Here is a 16,817-nt window from a genome sequence, read left to right on the forward strand (position 1 = left end):
GGCTGCTCTCTGATCAGCGTTTGGACGCGGCATCAGCAGGCTGGTGTCTAGATAACCTGAGCACCTAAAACTGCTCGTTCCCCAAATCGCACACAACAAAATGCTGCTCGTAGACCCCACCTGCGATGAGCTTCTTGCGTTTCGGGTCGACTGCTGCCCCGGTCAAGCCAGAGATCTGAGAGCCATCGTCCCAGAACAGCACTTCCGGCTCGTATTCTTTGCTCTTGACGAGGCGGAGCACGGCAGCGGAGGCAGTGACCGAGGAGTTGAGAACGTTCTCTCCGCTGAGCTTGTGAATCAGGTGCCCGATATGCGGGAAGACTGCGATGGGCATCGGTCAGCACATCAAGTAGCCGCGAATGGATTGACAAGAATTGCAATGGTTCCGGACTCACCACAAACAGCAATGTCGCCGGTTCCGGGGATGAAAGACAGGTTGTCTGCAGCAGCACCCAATTTCTGCACACCAGTGTCAGCAATCTCTGCTTTGAGACGTCCACACCGAATCAGACATACCACCTTCTTCCTCACTGTCAACAGTTTGCTGGAGGAGTCTATGTCGTAGATTGTAGTACTCCCGTCGATAACGTCATTGACCATCAGAGTCTTTCCATCATCTGCCAACAAGATACCGTTGGCGTGTGGGTGGTGACCATTCGGCGATACCTCCTTGCACTGGATTTTGGCGTCTGAAGCATCACAATAGACAATGCCGGTCTCCCAACGAAATGGGCCAAGAAGGTCCTCGAGCTTGCGAGGGATGCCGAACAGGAAGCCGGGATAGAAGTAGTGGTCGTTCGAGATGTAGAATGAACTTGCGCCGTTAGCTGCGGGTGGAGCCGGTGCCAGGATAGTCATACTTTGGAGTGTCAGCCATCACAGCATTTGGTGTCTTGATTAGCGAGTGTGAAAACTCGCGCTCGAAGGTTAGGGTGTGTGTGCCGAGGACGTGGGCAAACCGGAGGATGGACTCGCCTTTGCGATCGTGGTTGACGGCGAAGATGTAAACCTACAGACAGAGTCGTAAGCAACAGGCCGGGCGAAAGTGCTGAGGTCAGGCCCATACAGTGGATGAATCGGCGCCCTGCTTGACATCTAGGCCATGCAAGACCAGATCTCCTTCCCAACCGACGATGCGAAGGCGCGTGACGCTATTACCCTGAGTCCTTTTAGCATGACGCTTGATAGGCAACTTCCGAAAGTACGTGCCTCGATATCGTATTTCAGGAAGTATTCTCGGTACGTCTCGGCGCTGGTCTTATCAAGTCGATTCAAGGGCGGGAAGAAATGATTCCTTGTCTCCGGGAAACCACAAGCTATGATGAGTAGTCAATATATAGCACTGTAATGCACAGGCTCTCAGATTTGTACCCAGAAAAGCTGTCCCAGACTCATGGTGGATGCGTACATCCTCGCATGCCTTGCCTTCTGTCAAAAAGGTCAGGATACACATTCGGAGAGTTGTATCCGTGCCAGCACTGACCGGGGAAACTCTTGCAGCCGGCGTTATTCTTGGCTCCGTGGCCCACATGAGCGAAACCAGGGTTGACAACGGGAACCCTTCCGGCGTACTGATTGAGCAGGGGGAAGAAGTTGTTATATAACATAGGCAACAATGTGGCCAGTAGCAAAGGCCATACCATCAGGAACCTGGATGAGTCGGCCATGGCTGTCTGTAGTAAACTTAAGATGTGGTCGTTATGATGGGTACGGATCTGGAAGCAACAGGGTGAGGTTGAAAGAAACTCTTGAACTTCAGCAGAACGACAGCCTCGGTAGGCTGTTGCGGAGAAGCGCGGGGAGTTGCGAGCTCGTAACGCTGGGAGAGTCGCGGGGTGAAAGTATCACACTGGGTTGTAGTGGGGCTAAAGGAATAGTAAGCTGGCATCAGAGAGCACCTAACTCTCACATGCGGAGCCATAGCTAGCCATCAAAGAGACAGCTGTTGTTCAATGAATGTAAGGTGTATGCCAGGACAGATCATGACTCCGATGGACGGCTTGCTGAATCTTGCCATCGCCCAGCGGCCGCTCAACAAGAGAGCATTGATGCAAGGCAGAAAATGAGAAACGCCAATCTGCCTCCGGTCCCTTGCATGATGGACGCGGTATAGATTTGGGATGGAAGCGAAGATGCATGTGAAGACGAGTGAGCACGAGGTCTCCGGGTGGGAAGAATTATTGGCCGATGTTCCTGGACTCGTAGTCTCTTCCAGGCTTCGAACTTCGACGCACTCTTTACCTGCTCGTGCGCCGACATCACCACTAGACCGCGCAAAGAATGTCTGGCTCTTCGACCGTATCGGTCCTCTTCGTATGCTTAGGTAACATCTGCCGGAGTCCCATGGCTGAAGGAGTCTTTCGTTCTCTTGCTGGCTCCAACGACCGCATCGGAATTATTGATAGTGCTGGCACCGGTGCCTACCATACTCTTGAACCTCCCGACCCACGCACGATGGCTACGCTGCTCAAGAAGGGGATCAAGGATTATGACCATGGTGCGCGGCAAGTCGAGGAAGAAGACTTCGACGAGTTTGACTACATCTTCGCAATGGACAGGTCCAATTTACGAGATCTGGAGCGCATGAAGCGAAAAGCCGAGAGAAATGGGAACGTTAAGGCACAAGTCATGCTCTTTGGCAAATTCAGCGGTAGGAGCAAGGACGAGGAAGTGCAAGATCCCTACTACGGCCGCGACAACGGCTTCGATACTGTCTACGAGCAGGTCAATCGCTTTGCGACCAACTTTCTCAACGAGGTCGTGGAAAAGCGGGAGAAGCAGTAGGCCTGGTTAAGCCCATAACGGCATCTTAACCGGCCACCCATGACAGGATGCCACGGATCCCCTTCAAGGAGGTTTCTCGCTTTAGCTATCCCCCAAGTCCTCATTCTGGCATGCGAGAGAATCTGCCTGTGCCCGAGAAGGCCAAACAATCGAGTAGAGCGGGCGACTTGAACCAGTGCCATGGCAGTGTCGAGTCCTGGTCATTGTCGTTGCGCAGCTCGCAGCACCAGCGCGAAGCTACCCAGATCATTAGAGGAAATGGGCGCAGGCAAACATGAGTAGCAGCCACCCAGATACTCGGGGGAATTAGCCATTTCCAGATGGCTGCTCCCAGGCTCGTTCTATAAGCGGCGCGGGACACGAATGTTTACGCCAAGTGCGGATGACTTCATGGTGTTTTTAGGCGGGACATGGTGGCAACGTGGCATCCGCCCGCTCTGAGCCGGCCCCCCGGAACTGGTCGCATGTCCATGTCATAATTCTGAGCTGCATAAACTACTCAGCCTCTTGCAAGAATACATGAGGCGAGGTATTCTAACTTGTCAGCAGTCGCTGTTTCGTGCGGACCGTGCCTTCTTGTCATCACAGTCTGCTTTTCCATCACCAGCACGTCGGGTCCCCTTACGCAGCTCGCTGTCGTTGGCCCGCCCACATTACAGCCAACCGAAATATAGCCCTGGGTTACAACATAGACACAATTCCACACTCTTTTCTGGAAGCGGCCTCATCTTCTGGTGTACGATCGCTGTCACTCTTGCTATCCCGCTCCACTTCTACTTCTCCGAGCCAGCATCGCCGCCCGCACCCACCCCAACCGTTGAACCCGAAGCGCCGACTTCGCGCCACGACTTGCTCTTCCTGAACATGCCCACCCCGCCCGGCCATCGCGGCAACCTGACTCCCGATCAAGAGACTAAACTACGCGAACTCTGGGTTCTGACACTCAAAACTTTTGGTGTTTCCAATCCCGCGAATACCAATGGCACATCAACACCAACCACCACCGAGGAGGCCGCAGCTGATCCAGCGGCCACAGAGAAGAAGAAAAAGTCTCGCATGTCGATATTCTCGTCCAGGAAACATGATGATTCTTCGTCCCCGAGCCACCCTCCCAAGCACCCTGACGACTCAGACGACAAGTACGGCCAGGTGAAAGAATACCAGAATATCCTCGCGACTCAATCCCCGGAATCTCTGCGCACTGCGTTCTGGAGCATGGTCAAGGCTGATCATCCCGATGCGCTACTATTGCGCTTTTTACGGGCGCGAAAATGGGATGTTCACAAGGCACTTGTCATGATGATCAGCACAATGTCATGGAGAGGCAACGAGATGCATGTTGATGATGACGTCGTCTATCAGGGAGAAGTGGGGGCCCTGAAAGACAGCAAGAGCACCGATGCAAATGTGAAGCGAGAAGGACAGGATTTCCTGGAACAGATGCGCCTCGGGAAGAGTTTCCTGCACGGAACTGACAAAGAAGGACGCCCGCTATGTTTCGTCCGCGCAAGATTGCACCATGGTGGCGATCAGAGTGAGCGGAGTATGGAGCGATATACGGTCTACGTTATTGAGACTGCACGGCTAGTGCTACGGGCGCCGGTGGAAACAGCTGTGAGTGCCTTTTACTGTGTCCTTGGATGGAAGCTAATAACATCAGACTATCCTTTTTGACATGACTGGTTTCACAATGGCGAACATGGACTACACTCCTGTCAAGTTCATGATCAAAATCTTTGAAGCCAACTATCCCGAATCTCTCGGCGCTGTACTTGTACATAAGGCGCCCTGGCTGTTCCAGGGTATCTGGAAGATCATCAAAGGTTGGCTTGACCCCGTGGTTGCGGCAAAAGTACACTTTACAAGCTCGGTGGAGGATCTAGAGCAATTTATCCCGAAATCACAGATCATCAAGGAACTTGGTGGCGACGAGAATTGGGAGTACGTGTTTGTTGAGCCAAAGGAGGGAGAGGACGACTTGCTCAAAGATGACGAGAAACTGAAGCAATTCCAAGACGAGCGGAAGGGCATGGTCGATGAATATGAGAGCAAAACCTTCGAGTGGATCAACACCGCCGACGCGAGCCACAAGCAGAGGAGAGACGAGCTCGCGACGAAGCTGAACGACAACTACTGGAAACTCGACCCATACATCCGCGCGCGGACACTTTACGATCGCGTGGGCATGATTGAGCCTGGGGGAAAGATCAACTTTTACCCTAATCACGAGAAGGCCAAGAAGGAGATAGAGGGAACGGCTGCGGCGAACACGAATGCCGAAGATGTGGATTAGTGCTCCGTGTGTCTAGGAGGCTGTCTTCTGAGATGGGAGGCAAAGGATTCGCGGGAGTGGAATGACAATACGAGATGAGATGCGAGAGCAGGCGTCAAGAAGATCTTGAATAGACGATGACGGATGCGCAACGCAGCCTGCTTTGACCCCAAAAACGATGCGTGGAGGCAACACTCCAAATTCACCATTGATGTAACTCCCGATATAAGGCAAGCAGCCTATGATGCCCCGGAGCAACGACGCGAGCACCCTTCCTGGCAGTCCTTCGCACCTTCTACCTGGTGGCCAAGCTGAGCGGGGTTCTGTTTGGTAAATCCATGTAGGTAGGTTATGTTTTGGTTCGAATGGGCATTCCTCCCCAGCGCCAGCAAGTCTGGAAGACAGCTACGTTCAAGGCCTCATTCCGTGGCTACCATCTGACAGACATCCCTCAACCATTTCAATCCATATCCTTGGCTCCTCCCGACCTGCTCCTACTCACTTCAATCAGCCTCCCACTTGACTCAGGTACCCAGCTGGATCGGGAATACTGACACAGAATGGTCAGAGTATGCTCTCTATAAGACGACCCTTCGTTGCTGCTATCCTAGCGTTACCAGTATGCTGCCCATGGTGTGCTGTTTGCGATCAAGGAAAAGATCCCTTTGTCCACATTCCTGTCACAACAAGCTTCCGGCATAGCGCAGCCTGCCCCAGCGATCTTCAGACTCGCGCCCCTCGCGACCAGGGACACTGATGGATGACCTTGAATGTAGCTGGGCTTGGAACACGAGCATGATGCCTCAGATTCTCCGGGAAAATGTGTCCAGTGCGGGTACAAAAAGGTCCCGTGAGCACCCTGACCGCCTTTGTCACTTTATACTTGCTGGCACTCGAAAGCTCAAAGAAATTGAACATCATAATGGCAAACCCACCCGCTGTCGGCAAGGAGCCACTTAGCCTCTCCAAAGGTCTCCAGGTCTGGACATATCTCGAGCCCCACAGCCCGATCACCGTTGAGCTGGACCATAAGGGTCAACGGACATACATATGGGGGCCGTCGTCGAACTACACCGATGCAAATGACATAGAGTTTCCGAAAAGCCATGAGCATGCAACGCTTTCCATCAAAGTCAACGGGCAGACCTTGAAACAGTATACCATGCAGCTTGGTGCAATCGATGGCTCGCTTACAACAACCATTCCCGCTACTCGAGCCAACCCTGCTTTCAAAGTCGGCGGCTATTGGCTTTCCATTGGGATCATGAACGCGCCATCTGGGTATCAGGATCAGCTATACGTGCATATGACTTCAGATCAGTCGGACTGGATGGCTGCGTTGCCTCCTGGCACTCCTTACCATGCGCTTTGTCTTGCTGGAGCCCACGACGCCGGCATGAACACCATGCAAGGGCTAGACATGATCACCAGCAATAAAGACGCGCTCGACGTTGCTTTGAAATTCCTCTTGCCTTTCATTTCCATCCTAGTCGCCCACAAATTCCCCGATTATGCAGTGTGGCTGGGTGGCCTCACCCAAAAGGACACTATCTCGAATATGCTGGCCATGGGGGTCAGATACTTCGATTTTCGACCGGGATACTGGGTGAACCAGCTGCGCCCCTTTTTCCATGACATTCGTCACCAGCACGCGTTCCTGCCTGGGGCACTCTGGAAAGACAACCTGACAGAGATCCTTCGATTTCTGACTGCGCATAAGAACGAAGTCGTCCAAGTCGCTCTGGGCAGCAGCGGCTTTCAACACGCCGACATGATCCCAAGCACAGCCGACCTAAAAAGCATAATGGCGCAGGCCAAGGCTTCTCCTGGCGTAGACCCGACCCTGAAAGTTGCTGGCCTGGAGGCGTTCCAGCAGACCCTTGACTCACTTCGTAGCACGAACAGCCGGCTCGTGCTCACTGATGCAAACCACGGCCCCAAAATGAAAGTGCTGGATGCCTACAGTGATGGAGCTTGGGCAACTCTCAAACCTTTGACGATTCGCGAGGCTTTCCAAAACGCCATAACCCCGGCAGCTCAGCAGGGAAAGGATCAGACAGAGTTCCAGGTCCAGGGCACTGCGACTGCTTGGTACATCAATGCCCACCACTACCAGTCTCTGATCGATGCGAACCATTACAACCTGCCACTTGTGCAAACGAAGGGTCAATTCGACAACAACTTGTTAGGATACGTCCTTAGACAAGTGCCAACTTTGACAGCCAAGCAGCATTGGGTCATACTGGATGACTTCGTTGATGGCGTGACGGTGGAGACCGCTATCGAGATCACCAAGAAACGTATTGCACAGCTGGGCCTGCCGTAAAACAAACAGTTTGCAGTGCCTAGATTGCACCTCTCCACTGAGCAGCTTCTCCTTGGGTGATATAGAATGTCGCGGGTAGGGCACAATTCATGCGCGTGGTCATGGTGCCCGCATCTCAGGGCTCCCGATGAAAATGATTGTCAGGTCAAGGACAATGAGTACGAACTTCGAATTCCTCATCAGGGGTCAAATCAAGATAGATCAGGCCCTTGAAGTTGCCAGATCTTCGCAATCACAGTACACTAATATGCTGGAGGCTTGTATATATGTTGACCGTTTGCATCTGTGACGCTGCATTGCAAGTCTACTCTCATCTTCGACTGTGCAAGAAGAAGAGTGATCAAGGTCGTTGCTGACGGTGCTCCAAACGAACCATGAGTGCATCTTTTCACGTGACATGGGCCGTGGACCTCGGCTTCTTTGCGAAAGACTGCCTGTGTTGCCCTGCACTCCATATCTTGTCTCCCTTTACGGGTCATAATCTGTGAGTGAGATTACTCCGCACGGTTTGCTTGTAATGATACGGCCATAAGGTAGCCAGTGCCATCTTATAAGAGCCGAAAACCATCCTAACATCCCGGCGACTACTCTCGTGCAAGACCACCGGTCAAGATGACAGCCATCACGATCAACCCACCACCACGCTATTTCAACATCAGCTCACCCGCTGAGTACGTAGCACATGTGGAGATCAACAGACCCGACAAGCTCAATGCATTCGGGCCGCCCATGTGGCCCGAATTGCGTCACATCTTCCAGCAGTTGTCCGAGAATGCAGACGTGAGAGCTATTATTATTAGCGGTGCAGGCGAGAAAGCATTCACTGCAGGTGAGTATTTAACGAGACATGTACAGACAGACAGCTGATCAACACAGGGCTGGACGTTACTGCGGCTTCTCAGGGAGAGCTAGGCTCGACCAATAACGACTCTGCCGACCCTTCGAGAAAGGCAGCCAAATTGAGACGGCATATTTTGGATTACCAGGATGTCATCTCATCAGTAGCTCGCTGCGAGAAGCCCACCATTGCATTGATGCATGGCTACGCGTACGGTCTCGCCATCGACCTCAGCTCTGCATGCGACATTCGCCTTGCCACGAAAGACGTCAAGTTCTGCGTCAAGGAAGTCGACATTGGACTTGCGGCGGATGTGGGAACGCTGAGCCGATTCCCGAAGGTCATCGGTGGCCTGACCAGCTGGGCCAAAGAGGTGTGCCTTACTGCACGGCCGTGGGGTGCCGAAGAGGCAGACAAGAATGGCTATGTGAGCCGCATCGTCAGCAACAAGGCTGAGATGATCCAGGAGGGGATTAAACTGGCCAGCTATATTGCGACCAAGAGTCCTGTCGCAGTTCAGGGAACGAAGAACATCCTCGATGCCGCCTGGGGAAGAACGGTAGAGGACAATCTCAATTACACAGCTACCTGGAATATGGGTATGCTGCAGAGTACTGATGTGCAGCGAGCAATGTTGTCGGGCATTCAGAAGAAGACGCCCAAGTTCGAGAAACTATAGACACAGGCATAATTATTAGCTGAGCAAGGCTGTCAGTCGGGCCTCGTTCAATTCATCGGATCCGATGTCAGCTTGCATCAGTTGATGCGAGTGAGTGCCGCAAAGCAGAAGTATCATTCCGAAGACCGAGCTCTTTGATGGCATTCCAAGATGACGATGTAAAAGCTCTGACGAATGAGGACTATTATTGCCGGTACATGGAATCATGCGGGGGGTGTAAGGTAAGCTCAGCTAGAATGGAGCTTTGATAGGCTTGGATTCACCGCGTCATCAGCCCTGCCAGAGCCAAGTTGTTTCGGCAGCGACGCCCGCAGGCAGAGGTATTGGCGGTGCTCGGGGCAACCGGAAGTCGCCGGAGCTGCGTCAAGCGCGCGCCACGGCAACCACACGATACGTATACAACCATCTCTACTCAGCATATATGGCAGTAAGCATGCATCACATCTGCTCACCTCGCCGTCTACCGTATCTGCACTTCATTCTGCAACAGCCACTTGCCATATCATCCGACCGCAACAGTAATCTCGGTGCTCAAACTCTACCCGGATCAGCCAGGAATTCGTCCCAAGTACACCAGCTAGGAGGAACCAGCTAAGGCAGGCGTCTCCACCCGCCTATTGCCCCTGCCCAGTTAAGTTTGCGCTGTACGTCATTGGGAGAAGCTGCGATCGCTGCCGCCTCTGAGCGTCACTGTCGAGGCAAAGCTCTCATTCCACCTACTTCCGGAACTGCCCACCGAGTCATCACTCTGCCAATTTCGCAACAGCAAGACAATAATATCCATCTTCACTGCGCATCCCTTGCCCGTGCCTCCTTAGCTGCACCTTTACGAGCTGCATAAGCTACCTTTGCACACTCTACGCCCTCAAAACATACATCCTCCAGTACCCATACCACCGTCAAGATGGTGTCGCGCGCTCTCAACCTCATCCTGCGCGGCTTGCAGTTCTTCTTCATGCTCGTCGTCCTGGCTCTGATCGCCGCCATGATTGCACAGGCTACGAACGGCAACCCGGCCACGGTCAACTACAACATATTTGTCGCAGTGTTTGCCATGCTGTCACTGTTCTACTTGGTGGCTGTCGCTTTCAACGACAGCTTCACGGGCCATCCGATTATTCCCATCGCCCTCGATGCTCTGAACACGCTCTTCATCTTCGCTGGAGCGACTGCCCTGGCCGCTGGCCTGGGCGTGCACTCTTGCAGCAACAGGGTAAGTATATATTCCCGTATGCGCAGGTCATAAAGCTAACCTATGCAGTCATACACCCGCTCCAATCACATCACCAATGGTGCCAACAACACGGGCAATCGGTGTCGCGAAGCTCAAGCTGCAACAGCTTTCCTGTACTTCGCGTTCGCCTGCTTCGCTGTAACGACCTTCTTCAGCTTCCTCGGCGGCCGCTCATCTGGTGTCAACATGCGTGCTCCCGGCATTAGGAAAGGTGGGCCTACCATGTCCCAGGTTTAAAGCGAGCAGGATAAGACCACAAACTCCGAGCAGCAATTGCCACTCTCCCGTCATGGATGTATGCCTATTGCCTCCCGGACGTTCTAAACCTGCTTGCGGCCGACAAGGCAAAAACTCTCGTTCTGCTTTACTGGCCAATGGAAACTGGAACTGACATCTTGATTGCACAGTTGGCCTGGGAAGGGTATAATTTCGCCCTTGGACCCATTCCACATCCACTCCTTCCTGCGAACACATTGCGAACGGCGCACAATCCGGATAGGAGCGAAGATTTGCAACACAATACCCACCGGCGTTACGCAATTCGAAGTTTTGTCCAACCGCTGTTCCAGTAGGGTTGAAGTTGGAGGTCGCTCGATGCATGGCTCGCGCCACCGGCTGGCGCTGGACTGCTGTAACGGCTGACGACGATGAATTGGGCTGCGACGATATGAAAATCATTACGCGACATAGTAATAACTGTATGGAATACTTGGGCAATTAGGTAGTTGAAACAGAATACCTTCAACTGGTCGTGTGTGTATGTGCTCATACGTGTTCCTTCCTCGTCCATCAAGTCGCAAATCGCAAATCGCTCTTTACGCGCACACGAATGGTACCGGCTCGTTCCCACGCGGCACAGGTATAGATCGTCTAGTATAACGAACGACAGACGATACGCACAAGCCTCTCGTTAAACGACCGTCGCCTTCGCCGTCACTCCACTTCACTCCATGCCACTAACTAGGACTACAATGGAACCCTGCCACTTTCCACGCTCAGCACGCTGGAAGCACGGGTGTAATTGACCGACAGACCTGAGTAGACTTGAATTGAACTTGCTTGGCTCGGCTGACTTATTGATCGCTCGCTCCACTGACAACAACTACCACTACTTACTTCCTCGCCAGACGTGTTTTTCTTCTCCTCTGGCTTCCAAGTTTCTACATACACACAGTGCAGCTATCGCGGTCCACCAACAACCCAGTGCCCACAAAAAGCCTAGAAGTGGATCGCCTGGCTATACGTGCTCATGGCGGCCTCCTTGAACGCCTCTGCGAGCGTGGGATGCGCGTGACACGTCCTCGCCACGTCCTCGCTGCTCGCGCCGTACTCGACCGCCAGGGTGCCCTCGGCGATCATCTCGCCGGCGTTGGGACCGATGATGTGCACGCCCAGGATGCGGTCCGTCTCGGCGTCACTGAGGAACTTGACCATGCCGTCGGTGTCGAGGTTGGTCTTGGCGCGCGAGTTGGCCGAGAAGGGGAAGGTGCCGACCTTGTATTTGACGCCCGCGGCCTTGAGCTCGCCTTCGTTCTGGCCCACCCACGCGACTTCCGGGTGCGTGTACATGACACTGGGAATGGCGCCGTAGTTGACGTGTCCGTAGCCCTTGCTGATGTACTCGACGGCCGCGACCGCTTCCTCCTCGGCCTTGTGCGCCAGCATGGGGCCGAATGTGCAATCGCCGATGACACGGATGTGGGGGATCTTGGTGCGGTATTCTTGGTCGATGACGAGACGCTTGCGCTCGTCAACCTCGAGGCCGACGTTCTCGAGGCCTAGGCCCTCAGTGTATGGGCGTCGGCCGATCGCAACGAGGACGACATCTGACTCGATAGTCTCGTTTTTGCCACCCTTGGCAGCTTCGATCTCTAGCTTGACGCCAGCACCTGAGGCGTCGCCGGAGGTGACCTTGGTGTTCAGCTTGAATTTCATGCCCTGCTTGCCGAGAATCTTCTGCGCTTGTTTGGCAATATCGGCATCCATGCCAGGACCGCCGATTTGGCCCAAGAATTCAACAACGGTAACTTCGGAACCAAGGCGAGACCACACGGAAGCCTGCATGTGTTAGAGCAGTGCTAGAGAGGGAAATTCTGGACGTACCATTTCCAGACCGATGATGCCGCCACCAATCACGGTCATTTTCTTAGGAACCTCTTTCAGCGCAATTGCGCCGGTGGAAGTGATGACCTTCTTCTCATCGATCTCCAGCCCAGGGAATGGTGTAGATTCTGAGCCAGTTGCGACGATAATGTTCTTGGCTCGCACGCTTTGCTCACCGCCATCGGTTAAGTTAACCTTCACTGTGTGCTCGTCCACGAATGAGCCAGCACCCTTGATATAATCGACCTTGTTCTTCTTGAAAAGAAATTCCACACCCTTCGTCAGCCCGCTTACTGACTCGTCTTTCGCCTTCATCATTTGTGTGAGGTTGAGTTTTACTTCGCCGACGTCGATACCGCGCTTCTTGGTATCGTGTAATATTTGATGGTACAGGTGGGAGTTGTTGAGGAGGGATTTCGAAGGTATGCAGCCGACGTTCAGGCATGTGCCACCCAATGCGCCGCGCTTCTCGATACATGCTGTCTGCGGCATAGTCAGCGTCCACAATCGAACTGGAGCGCGTGTTGGGATTTACCTTTAGACCTTCCTGGCCGGCCTTGATGGCGCCAACATAGCCGGCAACACCACCTCCTATGAACAGTACATCGTACTCAGGAGCCTCAGATGCGTAGCCTCGCCGTTGTAGCTGTGACTGCGGCACGATCTGGAAGCGGGGTGTGTTTCTGAGATTTGAGGGCCCAACCTGGGGAGGAGCTCTGGCAGAAAGAAGCGAGCGACCTGCGCGCGGCAGCAATGACTTGTACATGGTGAACCGGCGATCAATGAAAGATGCGAGAGGGAGTAGGATTTGCGAAGAAAGCTCACCAGGTCGTGCAGAGCGGTTGATTGAGGTGAGGAGGCGCAAAGTGCTGAGAAATGTCGTCGATGGCAAAGGACCAGAGCTCAAGATGTGCTCCCAATGCGGCCTAGTGCGGCTAGCTACGGCGGCGAACGCCCCCTCAACCTCAATTGCTCCGAGCCCTCCCGCATCTTCTGGTAGTATTTGAGGCGAAAGAGTCAACGTCGCACGAGGTTCAACTCGACCTCCATTGAGTCATATTATTACTTTGTATTTGATAAGAGTTGAAGTCTTCGAATCCCAACCCCGAGGGAATATGGATTGTACAGGCAATACCCTGGTCAAGTATTTCCCTCTAGTCAAACAGCCCGGGCTATATCGTAACGTCGTGACCGCCAAATAGTACTCAAGACAACATCCTGCAAGGTTGCAAGATCCCAGAAATGCAAAAGATATTAGATCTTAACCAAATCTCACATGCCAGGCAGTCGGTCCAAGATGGCATCCATCTGCCCAACATCGGTTTCTGTGTCAGTGTCATGGCCGGTCTCCTGTTGCATGCTCTCCCGCGGCTCGGAGACAGGCTTTTCATCGTACGGTGTGAACGGCTCAGCTTGTTGACTCCTCACGCTCGCTGCGACCCCCTTGCTGGATTCGGATGTACGACCAAATGCTTCAGTCTCAGCTGTTGTGGATAGGCCAGCGGATTGTTCACGGCCATGCTGCACGAATCGAGGCACGGACGGCGGTTTCATGGCCGTCGAAGCTGTTGCAATTCGAGGTGGACTTGGCGGTAGAGGCTTATCCGTCGCAACTGAGGCTCGTGCGTCGGGATGATCCTCCTGCCTGGAGCGCGGCGTCGGTAGAGGTTTGTCGGTAGCGAACAAATCCTCGACAGGCTGAGTCAAGAGTGCCAGCCTTGTGGCCAGAACGTCTGGCCATGTGTCGTTGTTGACTTTCTTGGTTGCGTCTACCAGATACTGCAAAGCCGTAAGCCACATATTGTGTCGAGTGTCGTCTGGGGCAGTAATCTTGAGGACCTTGGATGGGGCAACCACGACGATAGAGTAGTCGTAGGGAGCAGCATGGGTGGGAATGCAGCCATCCAGAGGGATCCGATTGGGGACTTCGAAGACCAACTTGATTGGCACTGTCACAGGTCAGCAAGAATAGAGAATCATCGAGGTTGGCGCACCTTTCCTGCTCATCTTGTGCTGTGCAGTCTCTACAGTGTCCCATTTACTACTCCATGACAAGAGTCGCTCGTAGGGGTCGATGCGAAACCACCGCCGCTGAGGCACACCAGTCGCTCCTCGAGGAGGGGGTCCGATATGCCGTTGCAAGATGTTCGACTGGGGGAACAGTCCCGGCTTATGGGGATCTTTGAACAGCCATTCTCCAACAATGACATGTGCTAGAGATTCTGCGAGGAACAGAGCTGGGTTCGGAGCCGCTTGTGCCGCAACAGGTGTATCGACTCTCCTAGGGTCGCCCAGTCGACTTGGCTGTGAATCACGTGGAGGAGCTTGTGGTGTCGCTGCTCGTGCAGGTTGGTGGCTGGTCGAAGGCTGTGCAGCTTTGACCGCAGACGGCTGTTCGGCCTTCTTGGTGCGCATCGCTTCTCTCCTCAGAGCCTCTTTCTGTTTCCATGACCTCTTGTCGGGACCGCTCGACTTTGGCCGTTCAGTGTCAGGCGACTTCCGCGCTGGGGCTCGTAGCGAAAGAAAACTTGGTTTCTGAATACCCAAAAACGTTCGAGGCTGCGTCTTGGGTGGCTCGGCTGACTGCACGACCGACAGAGAACTTTGTGCTTGTTGGAGTGAGGTGGCTCTGGGTTCAGAGTCCGGTAGTATGTGCTCTTGGAACCTGGCTCGCGCCGATTCAGTGCGAGGTCCAGTGCGTGGTCTGGATGTCGCGCGGGGCGTGTCGGAGAAATGACTGGTACGCGGTCTTGAGGCAGTCCGCGATGTAAAGGAGCCGTTCTCGCTCTGGAATCGCTCTTTCAACGCAGTTTCGGAATAGAGCCTTCGCAACGACTGGGCATGTTGACTCCCTTCTCCTTCTCCTTCATGGACCTGAATACCCTTGGCTAGCTGGCCGCCATGAAAGAAGGATAAAGCCATGCGCCGTCGGCCGCGGCCTATGGTAGCCGGCACGAACTTTTGTCGCAGGCGCGCTCTATGATTGTAAGCGATGCAGACAAAACACAAGCGAGGAACCGGGCGGCAGCCTCGGGGCCCAGAGTCTAGATGAAGACGGCATGGTTGACCGGCCGCAGCTCATCGGGGCTCTCGGGCAACGGCAATTGAGCGAAGACAAAGCACTTTCCGATCAGCCATGGTGCTGATGGGCAACGAATGAGAGTTGGCACGAGCAGCCTCGCCGTCGATCGCGTTGAAACAAGCTCGTGGGCTGCGATCTGACTTGCCAGATCTGGCCAGGTTTGACCATTTTTGACAACAGAAGTACTCTAAAAGTGCTGGCATTAATCTCCCGACAGGTCTCAAGCGAACAGTGGACATCGAAACGCCCGAGCATGGGCCAACCCGATGAATCCTCCGAATTGCACCGGCGTGATGCATGAGGCCGGTCGGTATACGGTGAGCGGCAGATGCAAAATGGGCTTGCACCGCGTCGATGGCTTTCTGTGCATCCTCAGACACCGGCTCGATTGATGTATTTAAAAGACGCAGGGTTCATGAATCATCTTCGGGAATGCTTTTCGAACTTTTCGCACGGCACACCGAACTATCTCGCTCAGTCAGGGTGCGTTATGCTGAGAGCGCAGGCAGAACACGTGCTCAGCAGGTGAGGTGTCTGATCGGTGGATTAGTGTCCGACGATTGTACGTAAACGCCTAGCCGAGACCCAGCGGCAGCTCCAATAGCTTTGTATGACCAGATCCAGCTCCCGACTAGCCCATCCGTTGGGATGCTTCGCACGGCAGATAGAATTCTCCTGGTCGGCAGCATCCGCACTTAGATGGACGAGGTGTCATGGGTGGAAACCTTCAAACCTCCTCTGCTACCTGTATCCGTGGCTCGAGTCACAACAGAGGTCACTAGTAATATGAACAAGTCCGCCAGCTTCCCGCCGGTTTACCGCCACGATGACAATTTAGGGGTACAGCATGGTTCGTCGCTAGACAGGACGCTAGCTGTAAGGAGTGCTGTAGGCTGGCCTCGGTCTCGCTTGGCTGCCAGGATTCTTCCGCTGTACGAAGGCTGAGAACATGCACTGTGTGCTACAGTATCGACTGAGCTTTGAAAATCTGTTGAAGCCCAGATGGCTGTTACTGGGATTTGCAGTAGGCAAGGTCGAGAAAGTGTCTCACCGCGAAACTGGCACAAGCAACGCAAGGAAAACTCCCCGGCAGACCAGCACACAGATTTGCCCCACGGTCCAGAAGTTAAGCACGATACGCGACAACCGAAGACGCACGGCGTTCCTGACTAAACTGCATTTGGTTTCCTCTAATCCCCTGAACAAGCCCGAGCCTATAGCAAGCCAACACCAGTCTGTTACGACCAGGGCCGTCTGGGACCTTAGTGGTGCGGTGTTGGGCCAATCTTTCGGCCTCGCACAGGCTTTCGGGCCTTGCCTCGTTGATCCCTCCAAGTGTACGGAGTACCTGCCCCGACACCATGATCCCCTTTCTGTTGCAAGGATCCCCACGATCCCTGCCCTCCTTCTCACCTTCCCTCCGCGGTGCTCAATCCATTGACGAAGTTGTCATCGCTTTCACGACAGGACGGCGCTCCGGGATCAAAGCAGCGTTCCCT

The 16,817-nt window shown here is 53.9% G+C and overlaps 8 protein-coding genes across 8 annotated transcripts; 5 read left to right on the forward strand and 3 right to left on the reverse strand.

Moving 5' to 3' along the window:
- Positions 1-64: 64 nt before the first annotated feature.
- HMPREF1541_03187 (uncharacterized protein) lies at positions 65-858 on the reverse strand (the record flags this gene model as incomplete). Its single annotated transcript, XM_008717539.1, has 3 exons — positions 65-321; positions 396-459; positions 517-858. The coding sequence occupies 3 exons, from the start codon at positions 856-858 to the stop codon at positions 65-67; spliced, it is 663 nt and encodes a 220-aa protein (XP_008715761.1).
- Positions 859-2,280: 1,422 nt separating this feature from the next.
- HMPREF1541_03188 (uncharacterized protein) lies at positions 2,281-2,784 on the forward strand (the record flags this gene model as incomplete). Its single annotated transcript, XM_008717540.1, has 1 exon — positions 2,281-2,784. One exon carries the CDS (start codon positions 2,281-2,283, stop codon positions 2,782-2,784), a length of 504 nt encoding a protein of 167 aa, XP_008715762.1.
- An 864-nt stretch (positions 2,785-3,648) lies between these two features.
- On the forward strand, positions 3,649-5,077 carry HMPREF1541_03189 (uncharacterized protein; the record flags this gene model as incomplete). The annotated part of the gene is made up of 2 exons (XM_008717541.1): positions 3,649-4,398; positions 4,445-5,077. 2 exons carry the CDS (start codon positions 3,649-3,651, stop codon positions 5,075-5,077), a joined length of 1,383 nt encoding a protein of 460 aa, XP_008715763.1.
- A 901-nt stretch (positions 5,078-5,978) lies between these two features.
- On the forward strand, positions 5,979-7,382 carry HMPREF1541_03190 (uncharacterized protein; the record flags this gene model as incomplete). Its single annotated transcript, XM_008717542.1, has 1 exon — positions 5,979-7,382. The coding sequence occupies one exon, from the start codon at positions 5,979-5,981 to the stop codon at positions 7,380-7,382; it is 1,404 nt and encodes a 467-aa protein (XP_008715764.1).
- Positions 7,383-7,994: 612 nt separating this feature from the next.
- Positions 7,995-8,899, forward strand: HMPREF1541_03191 (uncharacterized protein; the record flags this gene model as incomplete). The annotated part of the gene is made up of 2 exons (XM_008717543.1): positions 7,995-8,211; positions 8,259-8,899. The coding sequence occupies 2 exons, from the start codon at positions 7,995-7,997 to the stop codon at positions 8,897-8,899; spliced, it is 858 nt and encodes a 285-aa protein (XP_008715765.1).
- Positions 8,900-9,803: 904 nt separating this feature from the next.
- HMPREF1541_03192 (uncharacterized protein) lies at positions 9,804-10,370 on the forward strand (the record flags this gene model as incomplete). Its single annotated transcript, XM_008717544.1, has 2 exons — positions 9,804-10,112; positions 10,161-10,370. 2 exons carry the CDS (start codon positions 9,804-9,806, stop codon positions 10,368-10,370), a joined length of 519 nt encoding a protein of 172 aa, XP_008715766.1.
- Positions 10,371-11,351: 981 nt separating this feature from the next.
- HMPREF1541_03193 (dihydrolipoyl dehydrogenase) lies at positions 11,352-13,002 on the reverse strand (the record flags this gene model as incomplete). The annotated part of the gene is made up of 3 exons (XM_008717545.1): positions 11,352-12,191; positions 12,237-12,719; positions 12,772-13,002. The coding sequence occupies 3 exons, from the start codon at positions 13,000-13,002 to the stop codon at positions 11,352-11,354; spliced, it is 1,554 nt and encodes a 517-aa protein (XP_008715767.1).
- Positions 13,003-13,508: 506 nt separating this feature from the next.
- HMPREF1541_03194 (uncharacterized protein) lies at positions 13,509-14,651 on the reverse strand (the record flags this gene model as incomplete). Its single annotated transcript, XM_008717546.1, has 2 exons — positions 13,509-14,185; positions 14,231-14,651. 2 exons carry the CDS (start codon positions 14,649-14,651, stop codon positions 13,509-13,511), a joined length of 1,098 nt encoding a protein of 365 aa, XP_008715768.1.
- Positions 14,652-16,817: the final 2,166 nt, after the last annotated feature.

Source organism: Cyphellophora europaea (assembly GCF_000365145.1).
Source record: "Cyphellophora europaea CBS 101466 unplaced genomic scaffold supercont1.3, whole genome shotgun sequence".
NCBI lineage: Eukaryota > Fungi > Ascomycota > Eurotiomycetes > Chaetothyriales > Cyphellophoraceae > Cyphellophora > Cyphellophora europaea.